This window comes from Pangasianodon hypophthalmus, chromosome 18 (assembly GCF_027358585.1).
Source record: "Pangasianodon hypophthalmus isolate fPanHyp1 chromosome 18, fPanHyp1.pri, whole genome shotgun sequence".
Lineage (NCBI taxonomy): Eukaryota > Metazoa > Chordata > Actinopteri > Siluriformes > Pangasiidae > Pangasianodon > Pangasianodon hypophthalmus.
Window position 1 is genome coordinate 11,061,452 of NC_069727.1, and position 19,951 is coordinate 11,081,402.

The 19,951-nt window shown below is 37.6% G+C and overlaps 1 protein-coding gene across 1 annotated transcript in view; it reads right to left on the minus strand.

Annotated features, from left to right (window-relative positions):
- Positions 1–19,951, minus strand: part of LOC113531778 (thyrotropin-releasing hormone-degrading ectoenzyme) — a 147,237-nt gene that overhangs the window by 106,698 nt on the left and 20,588 nt on the right. The window contains exon 4 of the mRNA XM_026922677.3: positions 12,983–13,109. Coding sequence (XP_026778478.1) covers positions 12,983–13,109 — 127 coding nt within the window. The remainder of the gene's footprint in view (positions 1–12,982; positions 13,110–19,951) is intronic.

The following is a 19,951-nucleotide window of genomic DNA, read 5'->3' on the forward strand; positions in this document are numbered from 1 at the left end:
ATCATGAGCTGTGTCTCAAATCAAAAACTCTGAACTTCCATTCAAAAGTATTTACTAATTTAGAAAATCCAACTGACTGGACCAGACCTCTCTGCAGGTTTGAAGGCTACATGAGAGCTTTTTAAAATTCAACCACTAACCGTAACAGGAAACTGGTAGGTAGATAGATGGAAAATTTTCCATTTTTACTGCTGAACTCCTACGCTACTACAGTGTGTGTAAGGATAGTGAAAAAGACTAAAATACCATCTACACTCTTAATTTAAATGTGGCTTGATTGATTGTGATTCCTAATAACATTTCAAAATATTAGCACACAAAATCCATTTTCATAGTTAGTTACATATTTCTAATATTAATTTGTAAAATAAATGAATAAAACAAACAAGGAGATTGAGAGTATTTCTCATAACCCTATTTGTAGATCAGTCGACCCTGTGCTAGGATGTAGTGTGTGAGGGCGGTCCATCAACTACCTCACACTCTTCTCTTGGTCTCTCTCTCTCTTTCTCACTCTTTCCATTCTCTCCCGCTTCCTCTCACTGTGTCTGTCACTGTCTCCCATCACAATATTACATCATCACACAGCAGAGAGCAACTGATGAGCTATCACCCTGACACCGTTGTGGGAAAACACAGTAGATCTCTGCCAGCCACATACATATTAAATGCAAAACACACTTAATGGCACAGATTGGGGCCTTATAGAAAATAGCACAGAAAACAGTGTGTGTGTGAGAGAGAGAGAGAGAGAGAGAGAGAGAGAAACTTAATCAGATTCTGCTCATAGGATTTTTGTCTTTGCCCAGTCATTTCTGACTTTGTTTGATTTTGACTAATGCAGAAACACCCTAACCGAGCCGTTAAACACGACGAACGCTGACCTCTCTCTGCCAATGCTGGCACTCTGAACACAGAAGAAATCAGTCACCCTTAGAATTTTCACTATCCTTCAAAACACACTGATCTGCAGAAATGTGAACATGACATTCATACCAAGACGCATTTCTGAGATTTTGAGCAAAAAATAAATCTCTCTCTACAAAGTGGGAAGGAAGGTGACTGTCAAACTTGGAGAAGTGATATGTCAGTCAGGAAGACTGAGAAAAGATCATGAGTAATTAAAGCCTTGTGTATCAGATGTGGTATCAGATGTTGGCTCTTCTTCACGGCAAACATTACTTAAAATGTTGCACTTTTATATATATATATATATATATATATATATATATTTATTGCAAAAGCTACCTTAAAGTCCCGGCTCACTTATTTTTACATAATTTGGCAGATGTTCTTATTCACACTGGCACACATTATCACTTTTCCAAAAGGCTAATGCTGCAAAAAATTAATTACTTTTCACTGTAGACCTCTCAAAGCTACAATTGCCAACAACAGCAAGTCTACTAATGTTTATCCAGTCCCCTCCAAAAGTATTGACATTTGTGTTTGAGATCAAAAGATGAATGTGAGATGATAAATCAGAATTTCAGCTTTCACTGACTGATACTTATATCTAGATGTGTTAAACAACTTAGAACATGGCACCTTTTGTTTGAACCCTCCCATTTGTTCAAGTGATCAAAAATATTGGAACATGTGACTAACAGGTGTTTCTTGTTGCCCAGGTGTGCCCTGTTGGATTGCTTGTTTAAACTATTGATAGCTCTGAATGTCTGCACTTGGTTTGAGCACTGGGTTGCACCAGTGAAGACTCCATTTGTTGTTAAAAAGGATAAATCAACATAAAGACCAGACAGCTGTCTATGGGAGAAAAGTAAGGCATTTTGAAGCTGAGACTAGAGAGAAAATCTATCAGAGCTATTGATACTGGTGTACCAACAACCAGACATCGAACAGGTCGGGCCAAGAAAAACAACAGCAGTTGATGACAATCATTGTGAGAGCCGTAAAGAAAAACCAAAAAAAACAACAGTCAGTGGCATCACCAACAACCTCCACAGGGCAGGGATAAATGAATCACAATCCACCTTTTGAAGAAGACTTCGAGAGCAGAAATATAGAGGCCATACCACAAGATGCAAACCATTCATCTGCAGCAAGAATCAGAAAGTCTGGTATGAATTCACAAAGCAATACAGAGATGAACCGGAAAAGTTCTGGAACAAAGATTAACCTCTACCAAAGTGTGGAGAAAGAAAGGATCTACTCATGATCCAAAACATATGAGCTCATTGGTCAAGCACAGTGGAAGTATGGCTCAGGCTTGCAAGACTTCTTCTGGAATGGGCTCACTAATCTTTATTGTTGATGTAACTCATGATGGTAGCAGCAGAATGAGTTCAGAAGAGAACACAAGCATTCTGTCTGCCAATTTTTAAAGAAATGCATCCAATCTAACTGGGAGGAACTTTGTCATGCAGTAAGACAATGCACATTGCCAAAACACACTGCCAACACAAAAAAAGGACTTAATCAGCAGAAAAAGTGTAAGGTTTTAGACTGGCCAAGTCAATCACCAGACCTTGAGGAGACTGAAGGGAGAAACCCCCAAAACTAACAACAACTGAAAGAAGCTGTGGTACAAGCCTGGAAAAGCGTCACAAAAGAATAATGCAACAGTTTGGTGATGTCAGTGGGTCGCCGGCTTGATGCAGTTATTTCAAGCAAGGGATATGCAACCAAATATTAAGTGTTATTTACTTTAAGACTATCTGCACCAATACATTTGCTCATCTAAAAATTGGGTGGTCTGGCACAAAAGGTGCCATGTTTTAAGTTGTTTAACACGTCTAGATGTATATTTCAGGAAATGAAAGCTGAAATTCTAATGTATCATCTCATATTGATCTTTTGAGATTCTCAAACTCAGTTGTCTTCAATATATAGCAAAAACAAAAGAATTGGCATTGCCGTTCCAATACTGTTGGAGGGGACTGTAATTTGTGGATCCAAAACATCTTTGTTTATGCTTATGAATACATACTTTTTTGTTCATACTGTATTTATAAATACAAATTCAAAAGATATTATGTGTGCAAATTTGAAACATTCTGAAATATTTACCACCCAAAGGATCCTGAAGATCCTGTGGACAAAACAAACTCTGCAGGTTTACATTATGATAGAAGCTTATGGAAATGTGTGTTGCATTTCAGAATCAAGGCCAGTGTGCCATTTTCCCTGGCAGCTTGTCTCCTCTTTGTCATTATCAATCCAATTATGGTATTACATCACAGATTATTGACCAGTGCTCAGGAGGCCATTTTGTTTGGATGTAATCCCTATTACAGAATTAACTGTCATTGGCAATTGGCTTTTGCCTATGAATAAGCAAAAATCCTCTCCGTCATAAAGCCACCTTGCTAAGGCAGTTTAGTGCTGACACACTCTGTATTATGTGTCTCTGAAATACAGTTCACAAATCAGCACAAACAAGAGAGTATAGGGGGGAAAAGGAAGCCCATTCATTGTGGAAACTGCAGATAGTGAGTACGTAGCATTTAAAGAGCAAATCTCTGATGTTGTCCACAAAGTTCCTGCACTTGTTCACGAACTGCCACTCAGCAAGGCACCAGCAGTCATTCTGGGTGATGAATGGGCTTCCTGTAGAGATTTGATCCTCTGATAAATGAGTCAGATTTCAGCTGTGAACCAAGTCTTTAATAATGACTGGCTTGCTCTAAATAAAAAAAACATCTCAAGCTGTTTATATACAACCATACATAAACTGCTGAAAGATGTTCTCACATTATGGTCCAAAAATGTAGGTTGTATTGTATCACCTTTCAGATACAAATAGAAAGCTCTCTGGTGATATCAACCCATCCATCATGCCTACTAAGATTTTGGTCATGCAGCTATTCAGCTATCATACATTCAGACTTTGAGGTCATTCTAATTAACCCCTTAAAGTCCCAGCTACTTATTTTTACATAATTTGGCAGATGTTCTTACTTAGACTGGCACATATTATAACTTTTCCAAGTTATTAGTTTTACAATGGAACATTATTAGTGCTTTATAAGCTTGAGCTCCGTCATTGTGGAAATGGTGATGAAACTTTAATATTAAACAGTAATTATAAATATAGTGAATGATAATTTGCACAGTCTACAGGCTTCAGCTACATCTAAAATGGCAAATGCACCTGCTCTTCTATATATTTATGCACCTGCTATTCTATATATTTATGGTTCTATGTTGCTCTGTAAATATGTATGCTTATACATACTTGTACAAACATACTTTGTACATACCCACTGTATACACGCTTTTGCCTTCTTTAACAAACTTGACCAAATAGTTAACATTACCAAACATTAATAAACAATAATTTACTGTATATAACACCAATCATATTGCCACAACCCTAGTGTGCATAGTCTCTTAGTGTCATAGTGGCACATTTAAGACATAATGTTTGCATGGCATGCTTCGAACAATTCACTAATGGATTATTGCGAGGTCAGCGCTTAAATGCCTTGTTTGCCTCATTTGATCCTGGTGACATCTTTACCTGTTAGTGTTGTGTCCTCTTGGTTAGGTGATCCTAAAGCTGAAAGTTCATTGGATGCCTTAACTTTTGTTTGCAGTGCCTAGATCTGAACAATCTAATCTCTGAAGACATAATGTGAAGATTCCTTCCCATGGCAAAATGCTTGCTGAACTGGCCTGGCATATTTCTCACCTGTCTGAGAGTGAAAAAGCTGACATCTGTCTGTCTGTTGCATCATTTGTTTTCCCTGATGTTCCTAGGACACAACAGTCCTTGACCAAGACATTGATGTAGGCTTAGCTCAGGCAATTAAACAACAACCTTACTGTGTAAATCCCAGGAAAAGGGACCTGTTAAAAAAAAAGAGGCGGAATATCAGCTGGTTCATGCTCTGGCTGAGCCTAGTTTTAGTGGATGAAGCTTGCCCTGTCTCCTTGTTAATAAAGACTACAGACTACAGGAAACTTAACTCGCTAATCAAACAGGATTTTCACCCATTACCATGATTTGATGAATGTCTACACAGAGTTGGCTCTGCTACATATGTCAGTAAGTTTGAGCAAGTGCCATTAACGGATCGAGAAAAAGAACTGTCGGCCTTCTTCACCTCTGATCATTTTCTACAATATTAATCCCTTTGGAGTCCTTAATGCTCCTGCCACGTCCCAGTGCCGGTATTGTCTGGCTTACCTGGGTGTGAAGCCTAGCTGGACAATGTTCTCGTTTATAGTTCTTCCTGGTCGCAACATCTGGATCAGATTTGACAACTGTTTATACGTCTTGCTGAAGCTAGTCTCACTGGGAATCCTGCCAAATGTGAGTTTGGGAAAGCCACAGTAACATATCTAGGCAAAGCTGTAGGGCAGTGCTTGGTGTGGCCCATTGAAGCCAAGGTAGAATCCATCCACTGGTTTCCTGTATTGACCAACCATTGACAACTCCAAAGGTTCTTGAATGGCTGGCTACTACAGGGAGTTTTACCACAATTTTCTCACCACTCACTATTCCACTGCTCCTATTGTGGTATAATTGGACCACAACCCACTCATGTTCATCAACAGTAGAACCACAACCAGACGATTACGAGATGGATATTGGCTGGGCCAATTCAGTTGCCCCACCTGTGGAAGGGCAGGGGAATTTTAAAAGAGGATCCTCTCTCTTTCTTTCTCTTCTCATTGCAGATACTGCCACCACTGCTGTCTTTGATGTTTTCTCTTCCCATTCCCTTCCTTTTCAATAAATATAATTATCGGTTATCAGACATTATTTCGTGTCTGTCTCCCATTCATTTTTATATTGTGGCTCTTAAATGAGCTGGTTTATAACACTAGAGATCTATTATATCCTCACTGTGGAACTCCATACAAGAATACAAGATAATGAATATATAATGTATTGCATATCACAATACATTCCATTTCAATAAGGAACAGTATAACATTGTATTGCTTTGTCGTTTACACAATGGCCCATAAGCCTGTCTTACCTCAATATTTTGATTAATAGGTCACTGCTGTTTATTACTGGTGGGACAATGAATAATTACCATATTCGTAGATGTGTAGATATGTCTACTCCTACAACAGTATATGAACTGGAGACAGTGTTCATTAGATAGAAAGAGAGATGCTTCTTTTTTCTGCCCTCTAATCGCTGTGCTAATAACCTCTTCTGATAAACAATCAAGCAAATGCAAAACACAGGGACACACACAGACACTCATACACGCACAAATCCCATTAGTAGATGCTAAATGAGTAGGTGAATTTGCTGGTACAATGGGCTGCTCTTAGGCTGAGCTTGAATTAGATCTCCTCTTTGTCACAGCTGCAGAATGGATGAAAAAAAAAACACTGAAAACAGGGAGAGATTCAGAGAGACAAACAATTCAGTCATCTTTAGGGCTGGACTGTCAAAAGCTTCCTGATTTGGACAAACAAAAATAGATATATTGGAAAATTGAGATATTTTCAAAGGCCTATTGCAAAGAATAAGCAAGTGCAAGATGCAGAGAAGGAAGATATAAAAGATATGAATGAGCTGGATGTTAAGGAGAAATAACAGAGCTATATCCTTGAATTTCCAGATAATACAATTATGCATGCTTTATGATTTAAAAAAAAAAGTGGTTAAAAAATCAAACAAAATCCAACTCCACACATGGTTTTCACATTGCTGTACCATCCTTCATATGACAGCTTACACATTTTTTTAAGATCTATTAAGCATCAAAATTTATATGAAAGACACCTGAAGTTTGCTCTGTAATTTACTTGTGTGATCCATAATGTGGCTCAGAGGTTCACGGGTTGGCGCACTGCTAACCAGTTAACCATCATGAGACAGATACTGGCACAGTGGTGCTTTTACACTGCAGTTAATCTCTCTCCACTTTGTGCAATGGCCTTTAGTATGGTGGACTCATAAAGATTGCCATTATCTATTTAATGTTCTTTTTATTATTAGATGTCTTGTTTTGGCCTGCTCCGCCACAGAGAACTATAGAAATCAGGCTATGACAATAAGTTATAGTTACAAAGAATGACAGTAACATTGCTGAATATTAGAATAGCACTTTTTTAATGGGAGTTAAAGCTGAGAGGTAACTAACTGCGGTCTAACTAACTAACTAAGGGGTAACTAACTAAGGTCTGCAGAGAGATATAGAGCCAATAGAATCACAATATTGAAAAATAGTGAGGCTAAATATTTAGACAAATCTATGAGGAAACCTGACCTGAAAAGGTTGAAAAACATTATTATGAGGAAAGCTGAATAACAGCTAAGTCCAGAACTTTTAGGGCAAAAAAAGAAAAAGACAGAAATCTCAAAATATTTTCATCAAAATAATCAGATGCTCCATCAGACCATATCAGAAGCAGAGACACCCCACAAGTCATTCAGTTTTGATTGTCCATTGATCTCTCCCCCTTTTACACACATATGTGCACACACAGTCTTTCTTTCTTCTCCTCTCTATCTTTTTCAGAATCACTTCTTGAAAATCAATGCGTAGGTACAGACCACCTCTTTTATACAGGACATACCTAATGCTCCTTCAGACACTAACAGTGATATCATGCTGTAGAGCAAATATATTCTTTTTGGTGTATGTCAAATAATCCATTCTCCAGGCCAGTCTGCATTAGTTTACCATCTTTTATTACCAGGCTCAGTTATTCACAACTAGCCTAACATGGTTCAATCTAACTAATGCAGTATGTCAGAGTGCAAATGCTCTCTACTGATTGGGCATTACAGTTTTCAAGTATTTACTTAATAGCTTGACATCTCCCATCTTGTTCACCAGCCTACTATGTCGGACAATATAACATAAAATGGCATTTATCAGTGTGAACAAATTAGCTTAATACTGGGAAAAAAATAAATATCTTTGTGTCAACTGAAATATCTTCTAGGTTTTTACTGCCTTTGCATCTAATAAAATCAATTTAAAGAGTAGAAACAATAACATTACTATGGCTTTTAATTGTAGGCTAAAACTCTTGGTTTAATTTGTTATTATGTATAAATCTATATGAACCCTGAATGCAATATTTCACCATATTTTTTATAAGCTATTCATATCTTCAATTTTACTGTAGACCTGCACAATCTACTAGACCATTGCCTCTGAGTCCTTTTGAAGGTTTGGTCTGTTCAGTGGATTTGCTTTAGGTGTAGTGTTGTCTTTTGGTGTAGCCTGAGTTTTCATGTTCCCATGAGTCCATGCTTCAGTGTCTTGAACTGGGATCTTTTGAAAATGGTGTCAGTTTCACCTCTTTGGCCATATCGGCTTGAGAATTTCTCAGCATTGGCAAAGTGTTTCCAATCAGTAGATCTGCTAGGCTGATGCTGCAGCACAGTAGAACAAGAGCACAAGGACTGGACTGCCCTGTTTAAGTATGTGCATTGCTATTTACGGATGTGGCCTTTAAGAATGTGCGTTTTTTCACGTGATTCGTCACGCGTGATCATGCGGCATCCTGCAGGCACGCTTCTTCTTGCTGCTTGTTGCAAAACGGTTCTGGGAGAGGTTCACAGATCCACTCAGCAAGCACAAGCAGATCATGGACTTCAGTGCAAGAAACAGCACCGTTTGGTTAGAAAAAGAGTATATGCTTTATACAGTATATGTCCTAGCAAGCCTTGTTTGTTCAAACGAAACATGACCGCCCCCTACTGGTACTGTCTTTCCTGCACCCGCAGCATGCGCGTGATCCTGCGTGATACCGCATGAAATCGCAGGATCCCTTTTCCTTTGACGCGCAATGGCCACATCTATAGATTACAAGCTCTAAGTATACATTTCTATGTGGGTTACATTTCTATGTGAGAGTTATCTCACAAACATTACCTTAGGATTCTCAATGACCTGCTCTGTTTTCACTGAGGGTAAGAGCTAAATTTCTAGGTAATGAGAGTTATAGTAAGATATAACAAGGTAATTCTTCCTTTTGCATTGATAGATGTCTGTAGCAAACTGTTGCCTTGATCTGTCAACATGGTGTGGACAGCTGTGGTTTTTTTCTGTGATAATTTGTTCTCTAGGTATAACTTGCCTGTCTCTCCCACATGGTTTATATCTACTGATATTCACAGCAACTATCCAGTCTCTTGGACTCTTTGCCCAAATTTTAATAAGCCCTGATGCCTGTAGTGGATACATACAATGACTTCTATCCTCATTGTTTTGGGTACAGAAATACAATTTCATAATGTGATCAATTCCTCATACTTTTAAAGTGAAGCTTTCTACAAGAAAATATCAATTACACATTGACAGGCTGGCCAGCCTTCCTTTATGATCTTTCACAGCAGTTGTAAGTGACTATCTTCCTGTGTGGCTGACTTAATCAAACTCAGTTTGCGTGGGTTGGGTGGCAGGTTACTGACAACTGCATTAACATGACAAGCTACATCAGGCCATGTAGTGGACTTGGCAACAATATGTTCACAATTAATTTCTAGGGGCTTATTCTGCATTGAATCTCAACAATTGTATTAACAGTCTCTGCAATCTTACAGAGCTTATAGAGCTGTACTGTTAATCAAAGTTATAAGGTGCTTATGGTCTGGAATTAAGTTGAACTTTTTCAACCCACTAAGTATTTGGAATCTTTTGCAATCTCAAACTCAGGGCAGACATTCTTTTTCTATTTATGAGTACCTAAACTTTGAATGAGGCCAGCTCTGGGATCAGGACTGTGATCCCACAGGACCCGGGGGACCCTACAAAAAAGTCGCAGGAGCGGAAAACTTTTACATTCATGCGGGCGGGAGCAGGCGGCCGGAAAGAAAGAAAGGCCACATTCATTAACATCAGAGTGTATATTGCTTGGTTGCTTGATTTAGCATCATTACTCCCCAGAGCATGACTTTCTTCATTGAGCTTCCATTTGACAAGTAGGCAGTAATTTAATGCCTAATTGGGTTTTAGATGGCTAATTGACATTTGAACATCAGACAGTGAAAGACACCCTGCTGCTCTCAGAGGGTATGAGCCAGTGTTAACATAAGGTGTCAAACTAGTCATGGCTGTCTGCCAGGTGAGGGGAATGAGAGTCCTGAACTCTTTTGATTTGTTTTGGCTTTATCATCCCTCCTTTTATTGTATGTCATGTTCTGCCCTCCATAGATCAGCAAAGGTGTCTGGAAAGCATCAAACAGCACTTAACACTCCATCATCCAAGATGAGCAGTCACACCACCATGTCAGTGCAGGGGCTATGAGTCCAAAAATTGTGAGCTACAGAAGAAAACTGTGTGCCCACTCTCTGCCACTCACAGCAACTGAAAAAAGCAACTGAAAAAAGCACAAATGTCAGGGCATGTCAAAATTTGTCCAGGGCCCCAAAACACCCTCAGACCCCAGAGGGTTAAAATTACATACATGCAGCATAATTTCTCAACATTAAGTAAAGGCCTGTGTTACAACCACACATTATTATAGGTGTGTTATTAGTCTCCTCTTTATAATGTCTTTCCATACTTCTTGCTCTCTGGTAAAGCCTCCTGTTCTGACCCAAACCATCTCTTTTGTCTTCATTTAAGGATGTGTAGTATATCCTTCCATGTCATTTGACATCCATATTTGTCAATAATTATTATCTATATTTCCTGTTGCTTCCTGAAGCAAAAGACATTCTGGTGTAATATAGATTTTATATAATATAATATAATTGTAAAGGTTATATTAAATCCATCAGAAATCCATGAAGTGGAAAAGAGCAAAGAGGAAAATGTCTAACATGGAAAAAGAAAAAACTCTGCAATCCACTGATATGACCGCTTTACTGTATTGGACCTATTTCTATTTCCCAAAACATAAAAAGAAAAATTGTTGCTAAACATGAGAGAAGATAAAATTTTATCTAACTTCACATGTACCATCAGAACATTAGCCAAGAATAAAATTCAAGTTAAAGTTAAATGTAAACAGTAATTAGCAGAAGGCTAAATTGTGACCTCACCTAGCCATCAGCTTTAGCTTCCCAGCATGAAGGCTCTCATAAAATAAAAACACAGATGTCAGAATTTTCACCTGTGAAAAGTACCTGTTGATTACTTTTATTGACATTATAAATTCAGTTAAGTAAATGGGCTCAAACTGGTATGTAGCCCAATAAGTTATCTACCTTTTCATATCTATGGGCAACCTTAAGCAATGGTCTTAACAGCAAGCTTAACAGACTGAATGTTTTTTACTGTGAAACACATGTAAAATAGCCATACTGTGCTATCAAACAAAAATGTATATATTTTGTCAATCAAACATACTAATAATAATATGCAGAATTTTCTTTAATTCTCTGTATTTTTTTAACTTATTTCTGGATGAGCAGAAAGACAGTGTCCTTCCATCATTGACCTGAGGCTCTGCAAATGCTGCATCCCTCAATACACAGATGGTGCCTTTACATAAGTGAGGCGAGCATTACATCCACATCATTTCCCTTTCAAGGACTCAATTCACACAGGAACAAACTCTTGCTCCTGAATTCAACCCTCCATGTAAAATTATGACAAAAGCAGTCTTATTCTGAAGAGCCAGTTTAACACAATAAACATGTGATGTCTTTTACATCTTGTGGCTAAACAAGTCATATTATTTAACTAGAATTAGAGCTTGAAAGACCACAAACCGAACAAATGCCACATTCTCCTTAAAACCCAAATGTTTTGCTCATGTGTTGTACCTGTGTGTGATTGTAGGAAATCTTTAGAATGTTTATTCTCTTTCACATTGGTTCATTTGGCTCATCTTTTTTTATTTGTTTTATTTCATTTTAATGATGTCAAATGAAAATATGTTGATATTTGATGGTGAATCATAGTGTTAGATAACCAGTGCTGGTCTTTGATAGTAAATGGTAGTTGTTGATGGTGAATGATTATGTTGGAGAATGTTGAGGTGATGTGTATTCAGTTGAAGAAGTAGCAAAATATTTACCTACAGAGAAAAAATGTATTCTCTGCAATGCTTTATATGTTTAGCTGTCATACTTGACTTTTGTGAAAATGATGACCAAAAATTACCAGCTGACAACTCAAAGGGGAAAAAAAAAACTCTCTTGGCTGATTAATAGGCTTTGTCCTGTTTGACAAGACTGAACAAGACAAGACTTTAGGCAATAAATCAATAGCGTAACCTTAATGAAATAGCCTTGTTAGAGACGTGGACTAAAGGCAAAGAGCTCTCTAAGGACGTGGTCACACCTAAAGAGCATCCTGCAAACCAATGCTGTCAGACAGGAAGTAATCACACTATGTAAGTCATTACGTAACCACTTAAGTCAGTAATCGTAAGTCAGTAACAGCTTTGTAACTTGTGCATCAGTTGTAGAAAGACTTTAACCCTCTTCTACAGGAATCCCTACAGCAAAATGTGATCACTGTGACAGTGCTTCTCTGTTCTTTGAGCAAGAGAAATGCTATCACTCTAACCAGCAAAAGTCATATTGTTAGTGTGAACCATTTTTTTCTGACAATGAAGTTGTTGCTTTGTATGTAGATCAGTCTTTTCCTGCTATCTTTGTTAGCTCTAATAGGTCACACTCCAGCTCTAATAGTCTTATTGAGAAGTATGAAAACCACCAGTGTTTTTACTGTCTCTGAAAATGTGAATAAAGTGTTTAATGACTGACATGAGAAACTTCTCTGATTAGTTCTGTGAGGTTAAACAAGAAGTCAACAGGTTAGGGGTGAGGGGTCAGGGTTTTGTAGAAAGAGGTGTGGAGAGGAGGTACTGTAGGCCAGAAACCGATGGGAAAATTTAAATGAACACATCAAACTGACAGAAACTCATCTGTGTGAAACATAGTAGGATGTTGGCTACTCATACCCAAAAACACTCACACCCTTACACATGGGTATGATTCTGAGCAAAACTTAATTAAATCCACATGGACACCACACAAACCCACACATAAATCACATACCAATATATGGTATATGTACATTATAGTGCCATCAAATAACAAAGACACAAGTAGCTCCCTTCACACACAGTCAGGCTTACCTAGTTTGGGCAGGGAGTATTTTACTTTGAAATAATTCTGGTAGAAGTTGAGAAGCCTTTTGGTGATCTGCAGGGCATAATCTCCTGATCCGCTCTGAATAGCATCAGGTCGAGCGTACAGCCGGATCTGTCCCAAAAACACAATAACACAAATGAAGAGTGACAGGGTGTTCAGGATAGAATGTAGTCTAACGTGTAATGTAGTTAAATGATTGCTACTAGTAATAGTAATTTAAGATGAAGGACGTTGTGGTCTGGGTTTCATTTACAGATATGAATGTGAGGAATTTCAAACCACTGCACTCCAGAAAAATGATATCTCTGTTGTTTCTCTTCATTAGATTGCTTTTACACAAATATAAGTTTATCAAGCCTATTTCTATATATTTTTTAAATAATCTGCCAATAGAATAAGACAATTTCAAGTTAGACATTAGCAAATATGTTTACAAATAGGCTTAATAATCTTATATTTGTTATATTTAAAACATTCAACCTGAGATGTGAGAATTGAATCCGCTGATACTGATGTCCAGTTAATATTTTCACATGGAAAGCAAGGAAAACTTATCTGTACACCTTAATATGATTTTCCAACTAAAAAGTCCTCTTTTGCTCTATCAGAGCAATGATGTATTTAGTTTAACTATGTATGCTGTTTTAAAGCTTGCAGTAATTTTCACACAATAAAAAAGCAATAGAACTTGACGAGAGAAATTAGAGGTAAAAGACGGAAAAGGGGCAGAGATTGAAAGAATATGGGAATGTGCCTGAGATGCACTCCTGCTGTAAAAATGATCGACTAGGTGAGGCTGATGCTTGTCTTTTTCTGCACAGCCTTTCACCCAGATAGAAGAAAGAGCTTCATGAGCCTGCCATGACACACTCGTACAGTCACCAGCAAAGACAAGAATATTGTTTCGCAGTGATCTTTGAGTTATATATTTTCACTTCACATGTTGATACTTTAGTGATTCATTTTTTTGAGTGAATTATTTAATGACTTCTGAAGAATAAAACAGTATGGATGTAATTTTGCATGGATATTATTTATATACAGTATTCTTTATATACAGCATGTCACTAACATAATGTAACAAATGAGCAAATGAATGTTGCCAGATTAATTCATTTTTATTTAGAGTCAGGAAATGTCAATTTACAAGGATTCGTTTGTTTGTTTGTTTGTTTGCATGGGACTAAAGGGGTTAATTGGTCTAGAATAGACTGTATCTGGGCCAGAGGGCTATCTATTGTTGGCTGGAGGCTAATGACACTAAACAAAGCATTTAGCATTTCATAGTTCATGGACAACAGAATGAAACGTGTTAAAGTCACCAAGACAGAATACAACCCACACAAAGGAAGAGAGAATTCTTAAGCATCCTGAGTCACACAATCTGCACTGACACATAATGGAACAATACAGCAAAAACCCGCAGACCTTTAAATATTTGAGCTATTACAGCAAAGTTAGATACCACAGGCATATGTCTATGCATGGGCCCAAACATCTACCTCATGGCTCCAATATGCAATATGTCATTTTATTTGTAAATACAAATGGACATCTGGAAACTCTCTTATTTAATGGAAACCCTCTTAATTAATGACTTTGTTCCCAGTGATTTGCTTCCATGTCTTAGGTCATAGTCATGCTTTCACACCTGATACTGGCCCTTTGAGCCAGAACTTTGGCATGATTAATGTAGTGTGAACACTGTTTTCGAGCCCAGGAGTGATCCAGAGAACCAATCTCCGGTCCTCTTAAAAATGGTGGTCTGAGGTTTGCGTAAACTAAACCCTAGTGTGGTCCGTATCAGTTGTGGAAGCTATTTGAGCTTGGTGTCGAGTAACGTGGTTCAACTTGTCACTTTACTTCCTGTTTCTCCTTTCATGATGCTGGGGAAAGGGTTATTATTGTTACTGACACAAAACCACACTTTCATAGGACTGGATCAATGCAATTAACTCACCTGTATGGGGCGAGTGCTTTGCAGGTATTTCTGCACGATGACATGCCATCAATTCAAAAACACTGTTCTTTGCTTTTCTCTGTTATTGAATGTTTGTACCACGGGAAAAATTTTTAATAAATCATCAAATGGATTAACGTAATGCCTAATATTTTGCAAACCTGCAACCATAAATATAACAGGTAACTATGCAATCGATCCATGATTTAGAAGGAATTCTTCAATGTAAACTTGATTATGCAAGCACAGAATTGGGTGTGGACTCAAACATGAATTTTAACTAACTTTAGGCTTGTTTTGTTACAATAATACCTTTTACATATACACCCATTGGCCACTTTAATAGGAACACCTGTATGCTTTCCTCTCCGAAAGTAGTGGAACAGCATGGCCAATTCTCTTGTTTTTTCACTGAATTCATTTGGGTTTGAGATCAAAAGATAGATATGAGACGATAGATCAGAATTTCAGCTTTCATTTCATGATATTGTGGAAAGTGGCTAGTAAGTGTATATTCTGGCATTTTAAACATTTTTCTGTTTAACATTTGAATGTATTTGAATGTAAATGACTTTTCAAAAGACAGAGTTTTACATGCAATGGCATGTATACACTTTCTGTGTATTTGTGTTTATGTCCTAAACACAAAACCAGATGTGTTATATGGTGACGCACACAATCAGTGTATTGGATTGTGATGGCAAAGTGCCTCACTTCCCATTAGTGAAATGCCTCTTGTCCTATCAGATCTCCGCAGAGGAGGAGCCTTACACTTAAGAGCTAATGGAAAGCACTTTGGAAATAAACAAAGAGGTGAAAAAGAATCAATTTGCACATCACAGCCAAGCCATCCAAACAAATTGACTCTTGAGTTACCCTAAACCCTAGACAAGAGTCCCCAAATGTTTTCCTGGACTCCCAATCCTGTGCTGCACATTTTACTGTGTTAAATGTACGAATTCATTTTACCCCTTGAATGGCATGTTAATCAGCTAGTGAGTTTATTCAGCTGTGTTAGAAGGAGGAAGAACACACAAAAGATATGCAGCATTAGATCTCCTGTATCAGAAATGAGAAATGCTGTCTTATAGAATCAAGGACTTGGATGGAAATGTAAGGAATTCATTGAAACATTATGCTCAGTACCATCTCTCCTGACTGCCAGGGGTGGTGAGATTCTCCTGTATTCTCCTGTCTCCTGAGATTCACCTTCCTATGCATGTGTGCATTTGTGCTGAGACTTTTCACAAAGTCTGACATATGAACCAGTATTGCAATAAAAAACACTGTGATACACAGCATCTTTCCCCTTCGTCCTCTCGATTAGTACGTGGTGGACTATGTGTACACAAAATGGAGCTATCGGCTTACTAGCTTGTGCAAGCAAATAGCTTGTCAGTTTGGTAAGATAACATTTTCTTCAGTGTTCCACCACACAATTTAGTCTGTAAATCAATAATCTTTGGTTGCTAAGCAACATAACAATGATTTGGGTATTCTATGGGCAGAATAATGGCTTAAAACCTGGTGCATATATTATTCAATTGCAATGAGGTCACAGCTGTGTTTACAGTGTCTTCATACATGGCTCAACCAATCAGCCAGATTTTAGAATTGAATTTAACTGTTTTATAAACAGAATTTTACAATTAACATATGTTTATAAATGATAGGTTACATCACTGTAGCATTATTAATTATGTAACATGTAACCAGTACAGCCAAACCAACCTCTGTGTGGCACTTTTCATGGGATGTGCTTTTAATTGTAACCCGCCACAACTAAAGAGCTAACACCTCAAAGTTTTTGATCTGTGACACACATTATTCAGGTTATTCTCACCACCACTGGCAGTTACAAGGGGGGACATAAAAAAGCTATTTATATGTAACTGTTCTATAAATCCTGGATAACCACCATAAATGCCGTCTTAGTAAGGAGTTTCAAGGAAAGATGCTGTGTACAATAGCAGTGCGTGCAAGAAGGTATCGAGGTGATTCTGACCATACCTGCTGGTTATCTGTTCATACAGCCACAGTTACACACATAACTATTGTTTATAAAACAAAAGCTTGAACACTCAGAATGATGTGCAAGAAATTAACCCTCATTAGGTAAAAATCCACAGCGGCTTACTTATTCTATAAGTTTTTCTTTACCATGAACAAACCTGACTTTTTATAGATTTGTATTATTAGATAAGCGGTCTCATAGTGTTGGATCCAACTCTGATTACTCATAAAAATTCTCATAAATGACCCTTGCCTTACAGTATTATTTAGATTTATTCTCAGTGATTTCAGGCTGATTCTGTCATTCTAATCCTACATTGATGTATCCAGTACCGGGCCTGAAAATAAAGCTTAACAGCCTGACATCCCACAGTAACACTGGTATTTGTGTTGCAGAATTAATGATTGTGAAGGAGCCTGGAGGCCAAACTGGTGGCAGGAAACCATATGTAGCAGAGTCCAAAGAGAGCAGAGTGTTCAATACAATCGTGACAGGATGCAGGCTGCTGAGACCAGACTGAATGAGCATGGCCAGCTGCAGCCATACACATACAACAGACTAAATTAGAGACAATAATAGAAAAAGCGCTAGGGAGTCTCTCAGATACATTGAATTGGAATTTAACAAGTCTAATTCATTCATTCATTCATTCATTCATTCATTAATGTTGTATTTGTGCAGGAAATACTCATTTGCTATATGCTTACACATACATATCTTAATCAAACTGATACAGAACATAAAAACAAGGAATAATATGACAATTGTGGCCTTGCATTGTATATCACAGAAACAAGTGACACTTTGAGGAGAAAGAAATCATTGAAGAGTCTACATTTCTTTATCACAATCAGCAATTTTATTGCATTCAAACCTCTTAACTCCATACCAAAAGAGCCTCTTTCATATGCAGGACGCAGTGATCCAGAAACTCTGGAAGCTTCAAGCCTGAAAAGAGCTCGTGGTGGGGGTTTTGAGATAATGTGGAACTGTATCAGTCATGGTTTTGCATGACTAAATTATACAAAACTTGTTTGTTATTTGTTAAAAATGATTTGCATGAGCCGCAGAAATCATCAAGGAGTGGTCCTGCCATCAACTCAAAAATGCCTTTTAAATTATTCTGGGGAGCCTTTTTCATCCTGTTATAGAAATTAAAGTAGTATAATCCAACACACCTAATTTGTGCAGGTATTGTGGCACTGAGCCAATAAAAGGGGAGCATTTAACAGATCACAGTTATTCCTGATCCATGAAGTAATTCAGGCTCAGAAAACAAAATCAATTCAGTGAAGCTGGGTTACATTTTTTTTATTTGCAGTTTTTTAGAAGCTTCAAAAAACTTGAAATAAAATAAAATAAATGAAGTGAAGGATCATCCAATGTCTTTCATTTCTTTGTTTTTACTGAAATTAATGGTATATTGTAGGTGTATACAGACAGTGTAATTCTTGAATACTATATCGTAATTTAATACTTGATTAGGTCGGATTTAGCTAACGTCAGATTCATTTAAATCTTCGTTCATAAATGCAGGTGAGTCAAGTTTCTAGCCTGATCCTTATTTCATACAAAACAGTGAAAGAAATAAACGCAAAATAAAAAACGTCAGCTTTGATTTAAAATTATGTAATAACCTCAAAAAAAGCCCAGGAGTGTGGTTCTGTTAAAGGATCCAGGTCAGAGCTGCATGGTGCCTCTTGAATTTATGCTATCTGGCTATTAAAAATTCACTGAAAATCACTGTGATTTTGATCTTACATATAGGCCAAAGTTGAAATCCTTGAATAAGGAAACTGTCAGTAGAATTTGCATATTCTCATTTTACAATCCACTGTTCTTTCCCACTGTCTGTGTTAGGCTCCTTTTGGGCTGTGCTGCACACCCAGAGGAAGGATAATAGCACTCAGCATATGGCAGATATGTAGCACTCAAGGGGGAAATAAATCCCCCTCCTGGCTTTTCCACTAGCACGCTTCAGACAGTGTGTTTCTAAACTGGAAATGCATCCTACCTGGAATGCAAACTCAGGAATGAGTCGAAGTAAAATATGTATGTGTGTGTGTGTGTGTCTATCTATCTATCTATCTATCTATCTATCTATCTATCTATCTATCTATCTATCCATCCATCCATCCATCCATCCATCCATAGCTATACAATATTTCCAGTCCATAAGTACTTGGCCAGTGACAATTTTCGTAATTTTGCCTCTGTACACCACCACAATGGATCTGAAATGAGCAATCAAGATGTGACTGATGAGTAGATTTTCAGCTTTAAATCAAGGGGTTTAGCAAAAATATTGCATTAATATTTTAGGAATTACAGTCATTTTTTCAGTCTCTCCATTTTTACAGGCTCAAAGGTAATGTTTCCTGTTTCCTCTTTATTTCATGACAAGGAGATAAAAAAGAATTTTCATTTGGTCGCTGTTCATAAGAACTCTCACTATGCAGTCCCAAGAGGTGTCTATGCAAGTGAAAGAGGTCATCATCAGGCTGAAAAAAACAAAGCAGACCTGTCAGAGAGATAGCAGAAACTTTAGGAGTGGCCAAATCAACAAGTTGGTATATTCTTAAAAAGAAGTAATGCACTTGCAAGCTCAGCAACACCAAAAGACCTGGAAGACCATGGAAGACAATTAAAGTGGATGATCACAGAATTCTTTCCTTCGTGAAGAAAAACCCCTTCAACATCTAGCCAAGTCAAGAACACTCTGGAGGAGGTAGGCATATCATTGTCAAAGTCTATAATCAAGATGCCCTCATGAATGTAAATATAGACAGTTTACCTCAAGATGCAAACCAGAAAAAGCTCTAAAAATAGCCTGACCAGTTCTGACGCAAGAATAGCTTGTACTAGAATGATGGAAAGATAAGATGGAGAAGGAAAGGAAGGCCTCCAAAGCATATCATATCATCTGTCAAACATGTGGAAGCAGTGTTAAGGCATGGGCATTTATGGCTGTCAATGGAA